The sequence below is a fragment of the Ascidiella aspersa genome, chromosome 8 (assembly GCF_963924565.1).
Source record: "Ascidiella aspersa chromosome 8, kaAscAspe10.2, whole genome shotgun sequence".
In the NCBI taxonomy this organism is placed as follows: Eukaryota; Metazoa; Chordata; class Ascidiacea; order Phlebobranchia; family Ascidiidae; genus Ascidiella; species Ascidiella aspersa.
In genome coordinates, this window is record NC_139454.1 from 19,352,394 (window position 1) to 19,372,813 (window position 20,420).

At 39.3% G+C, this 20,420-nt stretch overlaps 1 protein-coding gene across 3 annotated transcripts in view; it reads right to left on the reverse strand.

Moving 5' to 3' along the window:
• LOC146136728 (uncharacterized) overlaps positions 1-20,420 on the reverse strand; it is a 58,581-nt gene that overhangs the window by 26,117 nt on the left and 12,044 nt on the right. For all 3 annotated transcript variants that reach the window (XM_083395046.1, XM_083395045.1, XM_083395044.1), the window contains exons 3-6: positions 14,457-14,544; positions 13,344-13,456; positions 12,520-12,636; positions 4,605-4,688 (exon numbers count right to left, since the gene is read on the reverse strand). In XM_083395046.1, coding sequence (XP_083251172.1) covers positions 4,605-4,688; positions 12,520-12,636; positions 13,344-13,456; positions 14,457-14,544 — 402 coding nt within the window. The remainder of the gene's footprint in view (positions 1-4,604; positions 4,689-12,519; positions 12,637-13,343; positions 13,457-14,456; positions 14,545-20,420) is intronic.

Consider the following 20,420-nt stretch of genomic DNA (forward strand, 5'->3'; position numbering starts at 1 on the left):
TAAAGCAGTTTTGGTGTGACCGTATTTTACAAAAATACCTGAACTTCTAAATTTAAATTACGTTCATACATTATTATAAGAATGATCAACAAATCGAAACCAATGACTAGTTGATGCGGTAAAAGTAAACAAGGAAAGGAAGTGTTGCAAACTAACGAAGCTGACTCGGTGAACAGAAAAAAAAACATTGGGAAAAGTACGGTAAAACTCCCGAAGAAAAAAAAAGGGGGGGGGGCGACAGATTTTACGCCGCAAAAAAACTCCCCACTCGAAAGAGCGTCGAGCACACAGAAAGCGCGTCAGTTGGTGCTCTTTAGCGTTCAAGCGCAAATAAGGGGGGGAGGGGGATTCCGACGTTTGTTCGCGGCAAACGAGACGTCCAAACGCCGCCAGAGAACAAACAATGAACGCAGGAAACCGAGCGTTGGCGTGCGACGTCAGACAAACACAGCTTCAAGTTTCGTTGGGAGTTGGCTGGTGTGCGTTACCGTGACTTGTTCCAGTTTGGGATATAAAACCCGGTTTGTGGATAAATCATCCTTGGTCATAGTGTTCTTTAAGTCCTTTTGACCACAAGTCATATTGACCACAAGTGATATTGACCACAAGTCATACTGACCACAAGTCATACTGACCACAAGTGATGTTGACCACAAGTGATGTTGACCACAAGTCATACTGACCACAAGTGATGTTGACCACAAGTGATGTTGACCACAAGTGATGTTGACCACAAGTAATGTTGAACACAAGTGATGTTGACCACAAGTGATGTTGACCACAAGTCATACTGACCACAAGTGATATTGACCACAAGTCATACTGACCACAAGTCATACTGACCACAAGTGATGTTGACCACAAGTCATACTGACCACAAGTGATGTTGACCACAAGTCATACTGACCACAAGTCATACTGACCACAAGTGATGTGATATTGACCACAAGTGATATTGACCACAAGTGATATTGAACACAAGTGATGTTGACCACAAGTCATACTGACCACAAGTGATATTGACCACAAGTCATACTGACCACAAGTCATACTGACCACAAGTGATGTTGACCACAAGTGATGTTGACCACAAGTGATGTGATATTGACCACAAGTGATATTGACCACAAGTGATATTGAACACAAGTGATGTTGACCACAAGTCATACTGACCACAAGTGATGTTGACCACAAGTAATGTTGAACACAAGTCATACTGACCACAAGTGATATTGACCACAAGTCATACTGACCACAAGTCATACTGACCACAAGTCATACTGACCACAAGTGATGTTGACCACAAGTGATGTTGACCACAAGTGATGTGATATTGACCACAAGTGATGTTGACCACAAGTCATATTGACCACAAGTGATATTGACCACAAGTCATACTGACCACAAGTCATACTGACCACAAGTGATGTTGACCACAAGTGATGTTGACCACAAGTGATGTGATATTGACCACAAGTGATATTGACCACAAGTCATATTGAACACAAGTGATGTTGACCACAAGTCATATTGACCACAAGTGATATTGACCACAAGTCATACTGACCACAAGTCATACTGACCACAAGTGATATTGACCACAAGTAATGTTGAACACAAGTGATGTTGACCACAAGTCATATTGACCACAAGTGATATTGACCACAAGTCATACTGACCACAAGTCATACTGACCACAAGTGATGTTGACCACAAGTGATGTTGACCACAAGTCATATCGACTACAAGTGATGTTGACCACAAGTCATATCGACCACAAGTCATATCGACCACAAGTCATACTGACCACAAGTCATACTGACCACAAGTGATGTTGACCACAAGTGATGTTGACCACAAGTGATGTTGACCACAAGTGATGTGATATTGACCACAAGTCATATCGACCACAAGTCATACTGACCACAAGTCATACTGACCACAAGTCATATCGACCACAAGTCATATCGACCACAAGTCATATCGACCACAAGTCATATCGACCACAAGTCGTTAAGTTTTTAGGTTAATTCGTTCGTAGCGAAGTCCCTTTGTGCAACATTTTTTGTTGGAAACTCTATTCGGCTTTTTGCGGGAACATATTATATTTTAAGTGTTTTGGTGCCAATGTCCGACCACAAGTATTTTATTTTCTGAATTCTTTTTGGCTCTTAGTCATTTTGTTAGCAAGTCTTTTCGGCCAAAACTCCATAAATCCTTTTTACGCAAGTCTTTCACAACAGTATTTTAATGCCAAAGTCAGTCGACCACGAGTATTTTTTGCTCCCAAGTCCTTTTGTCGCCCCAGCCTTTCCTGTCCAAGTCATTAGGAATGATCGTTTTTTGTACAAGTCGGTTTGCACCAACGTCTTTACTGTGGTGGTTGGCAATTACTTTTGCTGCTAAACGTTTTGCAGAGTGATAAATTAACTGGCGCTCTAGATCAGGGATGGCGAACCACTGACCCGCGGGTCACAAAGTAACCCACCTCAGATTTTGAATGACCCAGTTGTCTCTCTAGAAATACCGAAATGTTTTTTTGTTTATCGCTGTAAAATGTGAAGGGTTGCGACCCCTTAAGGGAAATTAAGAGCTCGCAGAAAATTGGAAAAACCCTGGTTAAACAAACCCTGCTGCAAACCATTCTGCTGAATTTCTGTAATCCCCTCAAAACATACTGCAGCATTTGCTAACTATTTAGGTTCTTGGGAATCAGAGTTTGGAAATCGTCTAAAAACCTTAAATTACCAACACAGAAAATTAAACTCAAAACAGTAGCAAAGTTTCGCCTAAAATTAGCATATAATTGAATATATGACCCACTGTTGCATTTTGTGGAGATCGTGTTTGTGACCCGCGCGATGAAAAGGTTCGCCATCCCTGCTCTAGGTGATAGCTAGAAAATTACTTTTCCACGCAAGGAAGCGAAAGCCGGGCGTTTACATTATCAACCGCACTTGACGTCATTCGTACTTCACGGACGCTTGTGAACCTGATTAGTGTGGTCATTGTCAATAGCGTGAGTTATTTATACAAAAGACGCTACTGGCAAATCTGCAATGCATTCGTTAGACTTAAATTGTCTATAATCTTTTTAATTTGCGTTAGGATGTGAGATACGTTAAAAAGTTCAGTTTAATAATTATAAGATATACGTGATGTGTAAAATTAGTATTGTGCTGATTTTTTGCTGTATTGTATTACGAGTGTAAAAGAAAAAGAAAAACAGACGCAAACTAACAGTAGAATGCGAACATAGGAAAAAGCCCATAGAAACGTAAGCTTTTGGAAGCAGACGGAGATAAACGGACGCAAACTGATCTAAGCCTACGCAAACGGACGCGAATGGAAGCAAACGGACCAAAACGAACGCAAACGAACGTTAATGAACGGTAACGGGCGTAAACGGACGCGACCGGACCTAAGCCAAGGCGAACGGAGGCAAACGAACCTAGCCAATGCGAACGGACGCAAACGAACCTAGCCAATGCGAACGGACGCAAACGAGCGTAAACGGACGCTAACGGACGTAAGTGAACGCTAATTAACGTGATCGAACACAAACGGACGGATTCAATCTTTCACATGGTGTAATATTTACTTCTGTGCGGGCCTTTTAAAACGGGGGAGTTTTTATAGATAAAAATGAATAAAGCTCCACCAGTTGTGACCAGTTTGAACTAGTTTTAAGAAAAAATAAAAAACATATGCCTTATTTGCCGTTCAATATATATATATTTATAGCTGTAAGTGATAGCGACTTGCCCGCAGGCAAAAATTCATGAAGATTAAGCAAAGCTTAAAATACATTTTTGCACGGCATTTTGCAAAACGCTCGACTATGCAAAGAAAATTAGTTGACCTTTAAAAGAAACATTGTTTAGAATGTCTGGCAAAAATTTCAGTTATTTTATTGAATGAAAAAGACAAATATACTTGAATGAAAAAGACAAATATACTTGACTATACTGGCATCACCAGTCTCCAAAAAAATCATAAAAAGGATGAAACATAAAAACAGGTTCGTAGAAATCCTTTTCGTAGAAATTCCAAAAAATACATATGACAACAGCAAAGCTGCGTAATCGGAGTCGGGATTTTGAAAATAATTGAAAAGAAAAACCGGGCAAGGCGATATCTTAACACAAACAGGGTAATCACTTTATAAAGACAAATTGACTTGACTCTTGACAAGCTTTCGCACAAACGTGCTTCATCAGGTCAAAGCAGCATTTTTTTTATTATCTTTGTTTTTTTACTTTGACCTGATGAAGCACGGTTGTGCGAAAGCTTCTCGAAATTTTAATACAATTTGTCTTTATATTGCGCCACCTGATTACCCTATTCAGAATTAGACAAATAGACAAATACGGATATTTACAAAGATTTACACAAACGGTTAAACAAGTATTTTGTTTAAGAGATTTTTTGTGACTTATGTGCGTTCAAAGCAGGGCGTAATCGGTTTATTTATTTTGCTGCAGATTCGACAGATTCGAGTTTTGCTTGAGTCGGACTCTGGACTCGACTTTATTTTGCTGGACAGAGTTGGACGCGGGCCTCGTACTCGACTTTATTTTGCAACCCTGGTTGAAAGTACTTACTTTTCGAGTTCTGTGTGGCTGTCACTTTTGTAATCCTTTGGCATCAGGTGGATGTTCATGCCCGCTCCGATCATTGGATCTTGCCTAATACAAACAAAAATCGGATGAGTATTCAAATAGAATCTATTTGAATAAGATATACTGAAGATGTCTTAGTTGGCAAAATATATATATATCTTTTAAGATCTGGTTAATGTGTCTGACCTGAATTGCTAGCTTTGCTAGATTATTTCGCTGTTCCAAGATAATAGACGTAATTTTTATGACTTTACAATTTTGAAGTGGCTTGTTTTTCAGTCAATTTTTTTACTTAAATTGAGAAGCACAGCGCTTCGGAAAGAGCTCAAAATATCACACACACGTTTAGATGCGCCGAAACTAATTGAAGTGGTATCAAGTGCGAAATGTAAGCCAAACATAGAACGTTGAAGTCACGAACGCTTTTATACACAGATAAGCATTAGTCATGCGTAAATACCGTTTACGCGGCACTGCCTAATTTTGTATTTGAAGATATATAATTTCTATATACTTCTCAAAAAACAAATAAGTACCTTGCGACGGTAATTTAACGTTACTCTGTATATGAGGCTTATTTCGTAGACTCATTATTTTTTCGCGGGAACAAAATGGGTCAGAACAAAAAAAGTTGAAATATACGTTAAAAAATTATGCAGTTAAAACTTTTGAACAAAATGAATGAGAAAAAGGTCAAAAAAGCACGTCGTGAAAAATCCACACTCAAAAGTTGCCGACGCGAAATGCCTATATTTGTCCGTTGACCGTATAACAGGCGCCTTTTTTTCAGTTTCACGGAGAAATTACTCGACTAGGGCGCTTTCTTTTTTCGGACAAATAGAAGAGAGAGGCGACTTGACACAAAGAGGCGACGAGAATTCCAGTTTTACGACGTTAAGTGCGACACCAAGTAATCCGGTGTTGATTTAACGGGCGGAACCGGCGTTATGCAACCGCTACAACTAGCCAACGAATGTGGCCGTACACACCAGTGGCCGGTTCCATTTCTGGCCAAGTTTTTAGGCAGATTCAGCACGCTCTAAATGCCAGTTTTCGCAGCTACGTTGATCCTAATACTGTGGTATCATAGGTAATTACGCCTATTTATAGGTCTGTAGTGAATCCTTATTTCGATTATACTCCGATTTTAGGTTTGGAAAGAAAGCAGCTTTCTCACTCAAGTGCACATGTGAATTGCCACACCAGAAAAGAGCGAAAATTCAAAAGAAAAAAACAATGCTATGGTCTCAGAAAAACGCCTTGTTTGCTGTAAAAACCGAAAAAACTTCGCACTCTGCCGTATTTCCGCTCCAAGAACATATCAGGCGTTTTCAACGTCAACAACAAAGCGGTCTTAGCGTCTCTCGGGATGCGGTAACATTAGACGACACACACAAACACACGAGCGCGCTTCGGGCATCGGGGCAAGTGTTGCGTCACAGAAACCGCAACAGTGACGTCACGGTGGTATGCGCATCCTCCCGGACCGCGGCAACAAATACAAAGCTCCCCCCCCTAGGCTTAAGTATTTGCATACAGGGCGCGATGCGCGATTGCCGGAAAGCAATGTTGCGAGGTTGCTTGAATGCTGTTTCTTTCGCGCGTCTCATTTTTAATGCAAAGTTGATGTGGCTAAGGTAAAATGGTCGGTTTACATGAATTGGTACTTGTGATTGGGGAATGGACGGTTCGCATAAGTTTGTGGTTAAAAATGGTCAGTTTACATGGTAAATTCATAAATTGCCAGTATAAGGCGGTAAGCCCAATTCGTTGCTTTATGAAGGTCGTTTCGTAGAAGTCAGTTTAAAATGGCCGGTTCTAAAAATGGTCACCTTGAAATGGTCACTTTTAAAAGAGGAAATGGTTCAAAAAAACTCAAAATCCACAACAACCAGGACAAAATCGACCTCTTGCTTTAGTGTTTCGCATCTATGATCCACATTCTACAGTTTTGTTTGGGTTCGAAATGTAAGCTATTTTATTTATGTGTCACTCGTGGTATCACAACCACCAATATTGCGGTACACGTCACTACACAAAAAAGGCTCGTTTGTAACAAAAAACATCACGTAAACAAAACAACGTGGTCTGCAGTGAAATTCACACGTAAAAATCATCAAAGACATTGAAATAGCAACGTGTATGTCAAATGCGCCTTAAAATAATAACAGCATGGCCTACAAAATGATGACTAACAAATTAGTAAAATAGGGCTGATAATACTTTTTGCTATTTAGGGTTTAAACCTAGTTTCTCATAGCATTGACACAATTACCCCAAATCACCCAAAGTGTAAAACATATTTCTCTAGGCCTTTGTCAGATGGGAAACACCCTACAAAATAAGCCAGAAGGGGTAACGCGGCTCCCTTGAAAAAAAGTTTTTGCGTGGGCCAGGGTGGATATAAAACTTTTTAAAGCTTACGTCATAAAACAAGTGAACCTTGGAAAACTGCTGTTTTCAGGCCAAAAAATGTGAAACCAAAATGAATTCTGATTACGCTCAGTGCTAAAACGTTTTTTTTTTTTTTATTGTTGTTAAACTCTTTTCGTTTGAAAATTTTATCACTTTTTGAATAATACACTTTTAATGTTGCACTGAACAAGAGATATTGGAAATCACCTTGACCCTTACAAGATAAATGCCGACCTTAATTCCTGATTAGTAACAGAAGAAAAGTCTAGCAAAGCTAGTAATTCAGGTCGAACAGTATTAGTTTGCTAGATTATTCTGCTGCTAATATTATAATCAGGCTTACATTAACCCTCTAAAGCAGGGGTTCCCAACCTTTTTGCTGCTCGTACCCCTTTGTCAGACCAGAGGATTCTTCGTACCCCCAAACCGAGTACCCCCGGTTGGGAACCCCTGCTCTAAAGCTATTCCATGTACCCTTGACGGCCCACGTACCCCAGTTTAAGAAACCCTGATTTAAAACAAGCGTGAAATCAGTGTAGAAGCATCTAAGCTACGCAGGCCAAGTGCCGGAATGGCCGGTGAACATCCTGTATGCTCCGCGTGAGTGGTTTTTCGTCGGGCGTATCTCCCTCTATATACGTGACTGACTTCCGGAGTTTAGCTAGGCGTGGACGACATTGTGGCTTTTTGGGGGGTGTCCGATAATATCGTATCGGGGCCGATACCCGATGCATATCGGAACTTTTTCTGATACTAAGGTTGATGTAGGTTCAAGGAGGAGATTCGTATTTTGAACGGGTAATTTATCAAACAGAAAAGGTTGACAACTGGACAGAAAACCCAACGGTTATAGCTCAAGCAAATTTTGGTCTAAAAACCTGAAAAAAAAACGCCTTGAACTTTCAATTTAATTAATTTGCTTGTTTGAGCATATACGTCAATTAGTATGGGATCGGTTAGCGATACTTTTTGTTTAAAATATCGGATATCGGTATCGGTATCGGAAACGGAATGAAATGTCAAGTATCGACCATCCTTATACTTGACACCATATTCCGATACCCGATATTTTGGGCAAAATATATCGTTTTTTGTCATCATAAGTTTAAAGGTCACTTTTGCGTTAGATGGAATAGTTCGAGTTGCTAACTTACCATTTTGAGATAAAAAAACATATTTAAAAATAGAAAACTTTACTTTTAGTTGCAAATCATAGCTGAAATGCCCATAATAGATTGAAATCGGATCGGCACCGATACCCCCTAGTTTTGGAAAGAGTACCGATACTACCACTTGGAGAATCGGGTATCGGCTCGATCCAATATTATCGGACATCCCTATTTTTTCGCTGTGTGACGTAATGTCAAGTTTGACCCCGGCTCGGGGTCAGCGCATTTACCTGACATATAGCCGTTTCAAGTAAACAGAAAAAATGGGCGTGGTTGATAAAAAGGGCGTGGCAGTCGAGCTAATAATCAACAGGTGGTTCCAGGAATTCCAATACTTTACGCCGGCGTATTTTATTGACTGTTTAAAATAGCTAACTCTGATGAGTTTACTAAACAAGAAGTCATTCAATTAAACTTCGCGGCAAAACAGGCTGTTTCGCATTTCCCCAAGGTCGCTGATTCGAATCCCACCGAGGCGCACCTACACTTTTAAAACGCAGCGCGTCGAAAAAACCCACTTTACGCCACTTCTGAGCGCCTGTTATTTGCGCGAGCCTCGAAAAGGTTGCGGCGGTTTAACTCCGGCGCGCCGCGGTCCACTATGACGTCACAGCACGCATAGTTGCGCTTCTATTTCGGGCTGCGCGGTTAGAAGGGCGCTCGCGGCAAAGGACAACAAAAAAAGGGCAAAAAAAAAGCGAGTTTTTTTGTTTCTTTTTGATGTTCAGAGCACGCGCCTATGAGAGCACCGGATTTAAAATAACGACGGGGTGGTTTTCATTTAGCTTTAACGTAAAAAGCAAACGAGAATTATGTTTTTCAATAATACGGAAGTCCAAAAAATACTTTACACCCGATATTTTGTGCAAAAATACAGCGATTCGATATTAAATGATCGTTAGTATGGTCATGTAAGCAAAGTTGGTCGAATTGATAATTGTGAGTATAATGATTTTTTGGGTATTATGACGAAATTTTAGTTTGGGTGAGGAAGTCTATTTGTCTTCGGTTTTTCTTATAATATTTTTTCTAGATTTACATTTTAGAGAAAAAAACATGATTGCACAAATAAACTAGGTATCGGACCGGTGCCGATACAAGCCTAGTATCGTACAAATACCGATACTATACCACTTGGCATTGAAAAGTGCATTTAAGCTAATGTTACAACAAATCACTTGACTTCACTTAAGTGTTTTGGACAAATGACTTTACTTGGTTTTAGTTATTTGAGTTAAATATATTTAAATTAAGTGCTTTTATTTTAAACTCTGTTTAAAATTGAAAAATTCATCTCGATTGCTGTTTGGTAAACGACCAGATAGCGAGTGAATTTAGACTCAACTTAAGTATAATAATTGAGAATAAGTACGATCGAAAACAGCTGATGTCTTAAGACTACCTAGATATTATGACATCATTTCTAAAAAACTTCATTAGTTTTTAGGGTTTCGCGAAAAAAAAGTTTAATAACCCATTTCTTAGTTAGATGTAGCTAACCACTTTCCAACGCTTTCGTTGAAACCACAAAACGACAAATCAGAATCACACATTTTAATTGTTATGTCCATTTCCCGAAAAAACGCGGCTTTGCGCCATGCCGAACAATGCAAACAAACAGCCGTCGGTTAAGAGAGTGCATTAATAGCGAATGGGCATGTTATGCGTTATATGTCAGTAAGCGATTTGCATGACGAAAATAGTGGCACGGAATATTAAACTGCCGTCAAACGTGAAAGACTGCCAATCGCGTAATGTATACAGGCTCGTTTAATCGACGATTTATGTTGGCCCAAACCTATTTTAATAACGCTAATTTCGATGGCTTGCCCATTTTGGCAATGCGAAAACCACTAATAATGAATTCGGCCAAAATATTCTTTAGTGTTAAGGAGTTCAGTGACCTCCAGTTGTTAACCTACTATTAACTATACTATTACCTTTCGAGGTTTAAATCGATATAGATCGCAAATTATAGTTGAAACACTTATTATCATTTAGTATCAAAACGGTACAGATAACACCCTAGTATCGGCTCCGACCCGATACCAAATTACGTTGTTATTGCTACAAAACAACAAAATTCATGAAATCACCAACGTAAAGGTTTTTACGAGGCAAAGCAAAGTTTGATTTTATTAATAATTGAATATTACTGAAAATACTTCTTTGTAAGGTGGACAAAGACAAAACCTGACTTTAATTCAGGTGAAATTTTGTATTAAATTAACCCCGATACCAGCGTATTATCGGAAAAGTGCCGATACTAGCTCTTGACATCGGGTATCACCTCCGATCCGATATTATCAAATATACCTATGTGTGGGCACTGGGTAAGTGCATTTAAATATTTAAATTATAAATAAATAACCTGAAAACAGTTTAATAAAAAAAAATTCTGGGAAAAGTTTTAGATGCCTAGCTTCAACCAGATTATATCAATCGTCAATGGCGTTTGAATAAAGTCAGCATTTCGTTGTATAAAATGCAGAATGAACTATGTTTAGCCGGAGCGGAAAGCAATTGCGATTATCCCAAGTTGCGTAAGCCATTCCAAATTGTTTTTTTTCCAGAGTTTCTGAATTAATTTGTTTTAATCGTTGGTCTAATCGCTTCCGAAGCCAGAACAACTTGGTAATTACCGAGCCTTAACGATTTTGCGTCGCGGACGATTTGCATAGAAAATTACGGCCTAACATCGATGTTATTTGCCCCGCGATTCGATAAGAAACGCGTGATTAACGGTTAAGACGAGGGTTCAATACGGGGACGAACACAACGGGTTCAAATGAAAGGCATTCTTGGCAGCAGCTGCTGCATTTCCTTTTCAATTTCATTTTTTTGCTCATTATTTTAATATAATTTGCAGCGGTTTCCTTTGACTGGCAGGTGAAAACAAAATTTTACTAGTTTTGTAATGTACATAACAGAACATCAATGTCTTTGCATTGCTGTACAGCTGTTTCGGTAACTGGAAGCAAAAATCGCTCCATAAAATAATAATTTCGTAACTTCCAAAAAACTGTTTGTATATAAAGTATTTGTGGCGGTTTCGTTGACTGTCAGTAAAAAAATCCTTGTTTCGTCATGTAAACAACAGAAGGTCAATGTCTTTGCATTTGTTAAGCTGTTTTGTTAAATGCGAATGAAACATAACAAAATCGAATGGTTTCTTAACATCCAAAAATCTATGCTCTAACTATAGGAACTCACACTGATAACAATTGCGTCCCACCTTTTATAATTAATGCTTGAATTGCTTCTCAGTCACTTTAACTGAAGATGATACAAGCTCGTACCGAAACGTCTTATTTAAGATGATGTCGATCTACTCGACCTTTTTGGCTTTGCAATTCATTATCAAGCTACATTACAGATCCGTGCATAGTGTACACCAAAAATCTATGTCTATAATGATTTTGTGACTTCTGCTTTTTGTTTTTTTATTAATATGTGGGTTACAGACGCCACGTTAAACAAAAGAAGGCGATGAGAATAAAGGCTCTGAACAGGATTCGTGTTTACGAGGGTTTTGAATCGTGTAAATATTAAACCTTTCCTATAATTTGGTTCGATTATATTCTTAACAGTTGACACTTTTAATATAAAACTTTTTTGATTGATTATGATTTTTCCATCTTAAATATGAAAAAAGTGACCCAAGTAAAATCAAAAAAGCCGGAACGTATATGCTAGTGAAAATATCAAGCTAAAAAAACAGTAGAAATTAGCGGGATGCTTGTAAAAACGTCACGCATCTATGTTCGTGGAAACGCAGCGGAAGTTGTGACGTTGGGACTGCAGGGCGCCGTGGCCACACCGCGTACACGCACGTTCGACAAGGCGTGATGGGGTGCGTTCACCGAAGCGTGAAAGGCGCGTCGTTTTGCGCAGTGAAGCGTTTAATGACGGTCAAAATGCGTGATTTAAATTTGTGAACGCGGTCCTGTGACTTTCGTGACGTTTAAGTGAATTCTCACGCAGTCTTGCGTGCGGTTGCAGTGTACAGCAAAATCCAGTGTTGCGATGCCTTAGTTAATGACTTGGCTTGCGTGCACTTAAGTAACTGTTTTTAAAACTTGACTTCACATTAGCCCTGTGACAAAAATAACTTGACTGGGAGTCTTTTGCACAAATGTTTGTCAACTTTAACTTGGGTTAAAACCGAGTACGTTCATTAAACATTTTTTTAATAAAATTGGGGCATTTATTTTAAATTTTGGACAATTTGTTTGCGTTTCAGTTAAATTATTGCTTATTAATAAATAAAGTTTGCCAAATTCATTTTAAATTAATTCCCTCGTTTCACTAACCTTGCGTCGGGCGGCGCGTACAACATGAGACCTGCCATCCGGGAATCCCCGTTTATGGATTGCTGGAAAGAAGTCGGGGGTGTTATCGTCACTAGGTGGTGCTCCTTGCCGTCGTTTCTGCAAAAAACATGGGGCATTAATAGGGGCGTCCGATAATATCGGATCGGAACCGATACAAGATATGGAAGTATCGGTACTCGTCCGATACTACGATGATATCGGTTTAGGCCAGGGGTGTCCAACATAAGGCACGCGTGCCAAATGTGGCCCGCGACCTAAAAAAAAAATTGCACGCAAGCCCCCCAAAAATACAGCCAATTGTCAAAAAATCTAACTTTTGGTTATACAGTGAATTGTCATTGTTTATTCACAATACAAAACAATCCCAGCAATTGGGACAGCAAACAATTACTTCTGATATTATAACATTATACTGTTTTCATTTTTTTAACTTTGGCACGGGAAGAAGGTATAAAATAAAAATTGAGTTGGACACCCCTGGTTTAGGCATTTAAATCATAATTTGCGATACCACACAGTGATTTCTATCGTAAAACGTCAATTTGTCAAAAAAAAATATAACTAACAACTGGAAGTATAACTGACCTCTTAAAACAACAAAATGTTCGCCGAAAAACCTGTAAAAAATGCCTTAACGTTTTAAATTTATTAATTTTGGTTATCCGAGGAGAGTAATGACGTCATTTGGTATAAGTTCGGATAGCGATATGTTTTGTCCAAAATATCAGGCATCGGTATAACATTTAGTCATTTTCTACACGAAAGAAATGGTTCTGAACAAATGGTACACCATTTCAAATTACCTTGGTTCGCTGTGTATTACCATAGTCTTCGGATCATGGTCTTCACTTTGATAAGGACTACCAACCGCCGAACCTGTGTCCATTTGGCGCTGGTGCAGCGGGGAGTCGGTGTCCTGTAATGACACAGTGACACAGTAAGGAATAAGATAGACTCGCATGACTACGATTGGACTTCCAAGGTTAAATTCAAAAGCTTGATATGCTTAATATAACTAATCGGTGTCCAGTAATGACACAGTAAGGAATAAGAGAAAATGACATGACTACGAATGGACTTCAAGGGAAAATTCAAAAACTTGGCATATTTAGTATGACTCTTAAAGGAGAATCGGTGTCCTGTAATGACACAGTAAGAAATAAGAGAGACTGGCATGACTACGATTCGACTTCAAGCGAAAAAATAAAGAGTGACATATATAATAAGACTTTTTTAAAGAACGGAATAACGACAACAATTGGACTTTAAGAGAAAAACCAAAAGCGTGGCATATTCGATAAAACAAAATATAAATATTTGACATAACATATTTGGAATTTGGAAATTATTTTGAACGTTAATGCAAAGACATGACTGCAAATGGACAAGACAACAAAATGGGTATTTAACCGGCGTAAGTCTTATCGGAAATAACAGGGAAACGCGAACGGCTTTGAATGAACAAGCGTTATTAGACAAGTTTAAAAGACTTTGAATATTGGATGAACCCAGTTATGGCAAATATCGATGAACAATAATACGTAAATAAAAAAACAAAATGTACAATTAAACAACCTGACGTTAAAGCACTGTCAAAAAACATAAAAACGTTTAATAAAAAGCCATCAATACCTTAATTTAATATCAGTAAAAAGGCACTGTATTTTAATGTGTAAATACAAAAAATCGCAAAGCAATAAATGTACAACAAGTATCCAGTAAAATTTGTATATCTTTCGAATAACTAGTGTTGAAAAAGAATAATGTGGTTATTCGTAGCGTACAAAAATGTTAACTACTGCTATATGGGCTTTAATATCTCTACTACGTCTAACTAAAACATCCTTCCTTTATTCTAGTAAGTGAAGGCAGGGGCGGGGTTTGAACCCGGGGCTTTAATTTCACGCGCGACTTACCCGGGATGGTTGCTTGTGCAAAACTCCTCTGGATGAAGAAGGTGTTTCGGAAACCTCCATCGAGTCTGAACGCGATTCGCTTTGCTGGCTGCAAAAACAAGAGGAAAAGATTTTGAGCAAGAGTATTGGCGCCGAACGTGGGTGTGCAGATCGTTTTTTGACGCCCTCGAGTTTGACCAAGTTGCATGCGAGAAAACTTGAAGATAAAGCTAAATGTGCCCTCAGTAACACTGTGCGATAGTTCCCTGAATTACGGCGTGGGGAGCTAACTTTTGCGAAAGTATCACGCCGTCTCCAAATAATAAACCGAAACACGAAATGACAGAACCGATTTCGCGTATATTGTTCTCTTTTATGTGAATTAGTAAATTGCCAATCAGGTGCTGTTTATCGAATACCTGACTGCAGGTCTCAAATCCACTTTTTATCGGGTGATTCATTTCCACCAAGTCTATTTCGTTGACACTAAAAACGTCCACAATCAACTTTTTTTCAACTTTTTACGTCCAAAATCAACTTTTTATTAAAAAAACTCCACAATCAACTTTTTTACAACTTTTTTTGTGGGTGGTCCACTTGGCTCGAATGATGTCTTTAGCCCTGTCCCCCTTGCTTTACCCCCTTCTATAGACAGGCCCCTGTCGATAGATCACGGCTGTGTGTGTTTCCTGCAAATGTTTGCCTGCGACCCGCGGCGTCTATTATGTCGTCACAACGGCGCAAACGCCCGAAGATGACTCAAGCGCGAGACAACGATGTATTGTCACGTCAAAGAGAAGGGAAAGTGACAGGACACACGCACACACACACACTTGCACGCACACACACACATATACATACACTTGCACGCACACACACACACGCGCGCGCGCGCCAATTCTTTTAGCATCGCAAAACGTCGATAAATGTGAAGCATGAAAATCGCTATTTACCATTGCTGAGCTCCGTCCTAATAAGGTGCCATACCAAATAGCATCATTAAATTCTGTACACAGTGTTTTTTGAGCATTTTTAGACCGAAACGTATCCACAAACCCTACGTTGTCGCAATATTCCACTTATACTTTGGTAACTACAGCTACTTTAGTTTCTACATACCTAATTTAAAGTAAGAGGCTATTTGCCCGGTCCGCTCATTTACCGAATTTCAAAATCCGCACTACTGTAACCGGATCCGCATAATTAGAATACGATTCATTGCTAAAGTCGTTTACAGTAGTGGAAATTTAAAGAACGGTAAACGGCTTTAGCAATAATTCGTATTGTAATTTTACATTTTGATGTAGGGGTGAATATCCTCTTCCTTTTGAAATAGTTACGTTCTCATACACTTTTCTAGTCGTCATCAAAGACAAACCTTAAAACGAGGGCAATATGTATTGCTACATTGGAGCATAACGGTTGGCAGTTGTAGTAAGACGTAGTAAGAATATCAAAGCCCATACAAAATGGTAAGCAATAAGCAATTTGTGAACGTTTCGAAAAACTAAGATAATGGCTGGAGGTTGTATAGATAGGCGTAGAATGAATATCAAATCTCATACAGAAGTGGAAAGTATTTTGAACGTTTCGAAACTCTTCGTTCATTTTCAACCTCTGAAGCCCAAAGCTGTAAAATACCGTTCACTTATAATTCGACTACCGTCTCACTAAGTTGAGAATGAAGTATGATTTATTTGAGCCGTTCAAAGTGATACTTACTTAAGTTTGACCTTTGATATTCTTACTACGTATTGCCACATTAAAGCGACAGACTCAACTTTCCGGGTTCTGATTCGAAGCCATTTATCGGCCTGTTGGTAGTTTCAGCAAAATCTAAAAATTCGACACCGACAAAGTTTCGGCGACCCTAAAACATCCCAAAAAGGACAAATTCGATGTTGTAGAAAACTGAACGAAAATATAAGAAAAAAATCGAACCCTAAGGTTTTAAGCAGAGCAAAAGGCGTGACTGGAAGATAAACCATTTTAAGAAGTTTGGTATTCAGGTGGCACTATAAAAAGTATTTCTAGTTTGTCTTTATATAGTGCCACCTGATAACCCTATTTACATTTAGACAAATAACTTGATTTGCAAAGATTATTTTTAGGCAAGGTTGTCACAACATACAAGCAGAAAAAAATATTAAAGCATGTTTGTTTAAATAAACTTGCCCAAGACACTCAAACACACACACGCACGCGCGCGCCACACACAAACGCACACTCGCTATTCGGTGAAGGGGATGTTTACGGACTCCGGCGTGTATTTGTTCGCACACGACGGGTCACGAGGAACTCAAGGCGTTGTCTCTAAACGCGAGCAAACAGTGGAGTTGCATAACTCCTCCAAGAAACAGCGAATAGGTCTTGTTTGGACGCCTTAAATAGCCGGGTTAGCTTATCTCTTTGGTGACTGGACAGAGCGCGGTCGTACGGCGAATTGGCGCTCGTAAATTAGCTGGTGGCTTTGTAGGTGATGTTAACGTGCTAGTTTTACTGGGCGGAGGCGCTGGGCCACCTCTACAGCGGCCCGCTTAACCTTTCTGGCGTCGCTACACCTTTAGAAGACATTAAAGATATTTATTACCCTTTTTTTGTATGTAGGATATACTCACGGCCGTCGACCATGGACATGTAACATTAGAATGATATCTTACTGTACATATATATCGCCCATACTTGTCTCGAGGTAGTAAAGTGCTGCCTACATACTTCCATCACAGTTACACAATCTATGGATAAAGGCAATGTAACCGCCTGTACACGACGTCGTACTAATACAATACCGCCTTCGCTATCGTCAGCATACGCATTAGTATAAGGCTTAATATTCCACGTTCTACTCGATAATACCCTGTAATATTTCTTCGTAAGTCGTTCAGCGCTGTGTCATTAGAAATCCTTGGGTCTTTTTTACTTTGCGTTGCAAAATTTACTTTTTCGTTGTATTTTCTGTTCCCTTCTTACCAACAAGAAAAAAATGCAGCATAGAATCGCCGACCGGATTTGCATTCGACTTTTCAGCGAAAATGTAAAGATTTAAAAAAAGCTGGTTTAACTTTCAGCTAAATTTTATCATTGTCTAAATAAGCCTAAACAATTCCAAATCGTCCCTTTGAACCATCGAACTAGTAACTGTCTCGCCTGTTTTTCGTATTCAAGGTATTCACAAAAACATTTTTCGTTTTTAATCAAGCGAAGTAAGGGTTCTAAAATAGACTTAACATTTTTATTTTGACTTGAATTTGAGTAACTGCGGCAAAAAACTTTACTTGGACTTAAGTTTGCAATGAATACTTTTATATACATTTATTATTTTTTTTTTTAATATTTCACCAGTTAAATGTTACGTTTTTTTGTTATTTCTTAATTAAAATTAAACTCAAGATGGGTCTAGTTTACCAATCCTAATAATTTTACATTTTAGTTTGATGCAAATTACTGTGGAAGTGAACTGCAATGGCGACTGTGAAATGGTTGAAATTGACATGACCAAAAAAATGGTTATTAAACGATATGACCGGGGGATTCTAGTAATGACTTTATTTTTGGCTTAAGTACACTTAAATGACCTGACTTGACTTAAGTCTGTTTGGTTGAAATGATATGTTTAATTAGGCATTTTTATTTGTAAAATTAGGTTATTTATCTTAATTTTCTTATACATATAAAACAATTTAATTTAGTTGAGTTATTACCCATAATCGGACAAGTCTGCCAATTTTAATAGTTGCGGGTTACATTTTTATGACAAGGACTTGAATTGGAATTGATTTGCTCTAAAAATGGAACTCGACTTGTTATTCTTTCAAAATACTTTGAAAAAAATGACTTGGACTGAAGAAAAAATGACTTGGACTGAAGTCATTTCAAAATGACTTGCTAACAACACTGGAATTTAGCGATTTCAAAATAAAGGGACTAGTTTCCAAGACCAACGACGTCACGGCTGGCGCAAGGTTTCAGAAGGCGAAAAGCAAGAGCAGGTTGGGCGCGAGAAACGTCAGGCAAATTAGAGACGCCAACAACAAGAAGCAGCTGACCGCACAAGTTTCCCGATCTCGTCGCGCCAAAAACCTGAACCGGTGCGCACGCGCGCCGTACACGTGTGTGTGTGCGCACGCGCTGGGCAATTTCTCGGAAGGGTTTCGGAGTGCGCGACGTCTTTTGGCGCTTTCGTGTGCGCAAAGTCGTCAGCGCGAAAAGGAAAAAACGCCGATGTTTGCCCCCCCCCCCTCTAAGCGCCCGTGGTCTTGCCACGCAACGTTGAAACGGCGCCGGAGACACACAAAGCCGAACTGGCTCGAGGTCGCTGGGCAAACACACACAGACACAACAGAGAGAGAGAAAAAAAAGGCCGCGACTTTTTTATCTTTTTTCTCTCTCTCTCTCTCTCTCTGTTGGCTTGTTCCATCTTGCTTGTTCTATTGTGACGCAGGGCCACTCGCTCTTGTTACGTCAAAGCGCGCGCGCGTCGATAAACAGAGAGCCGCGAGAAGCATCGGCCGCTGCACGCCAGCACCTCCGGCCCGGGCACGCAACAACAGACGCGCTGTTACGTCATAATAGGCGTCGCGGCGCTGCCCCGCATTCTCCGAGTCTGCTCTGGCGTTGAAAGGGGCGCGAGGACTGTTAGCAGTCTATAATGTTTATAATCCGGCATGCCAGGGCTTCACAAACCTTTCAGTCTGCAACCCCTTTTAATTTAAAAAAAATAGTTAAAAAAAAATAATAAAACTTTTCGCGGCCCCTAGATTTAACAGTTTAAAACATACCATTTCTCGTTGTCTGCTTTGGCACGCATTTGTTGAAGTAATGTGCATTTCAAGGATTTTGTTTCGCATTACATTACGTTTTGGCGAAAATAACCATTTTATTCAGTAACACTTGTATAAAAATTATAGGACTTATTCGCCACCCCTTAAACTCGTTACTATGCCAGTGTTTTTTTAAACGCTCTGAATGCGTAACACCTGGTTCCAACAAGCAAACCATTGTTCGCTTAAATTAAAAAAGACATTTTTTCTTAAATTCTTTATAAGATATGGTAGAGCTACAGAGGTTTAAATTGGGGTTCCATAGACCCATTTCTTACGAGTTTAACCAAAGTTTTCGAAACCTGTGCCTTTGCAATCAATCAGTAAGTCATAATCATTTTGTAAATAAATGCTAAAGAAGTAGTAAGAATATAAGCCCATACAAACACAAGTAGGTAAAATTTCAAACGCCTGGAGTAACTACTTATCCATTTTCAACGTGGTCAGCTAAAGAAGAAAGATTTTAACCCAGCTTGAAGCCATCAAAAATTTTTTTGAGTGTTTCAAGTTATTTTCCAGTTTAACAGCAGATATCTACTGCTCGGCTTGAAGGCCGATATTGGGAAGATTTTAACCCAGCTTGAAGCTGTCCCTCAATTTTATCGCATCGGCTGAACAATTGCCTGGGAGAGTGACACATTTCTGCTGTAAAAGTAAATTCGGAACTTCTCAACAAAATTAAACGTTGAAAATAAAGTTTGTCGGGCGCTTTCGCCTTTTTCTCATGCCTCGTGCGGTTTCGCGTCGTTTTTTGCGCGGGAGTGTGTTTTTCGCGATTTCAACCCGACAAGACCGTGTTGTTATTTCTGCCCGAATACGAGCTTTCTCGTTAAACTTTCAAGGCGAGAAGGCGGCAACCTTGGCGAACTCACAGCTGGTTCAACTCATTTCTTTCCTGTCTTTTTTATAACGGAGAAGCGAGAAAGCTTTTTTTTTGAAAATCCACACGCCGTAAAAATGTACAGGATAAGCACGAAAACATTAAGAGTGGGAAAACTGGGCACTTGTTTCTTTTTCAGCCTTAGGCCTAACGCTCGTTAAGTATTTAGCGATTGTATTTTCGACACTCGAAATACTTATTCGATGCTATTACTTTAATGACACAAAAACGTATCTAATTTTATTTAGTAAAGTGTAAACGAGCTTTGTTGTGCCCCATGTCATT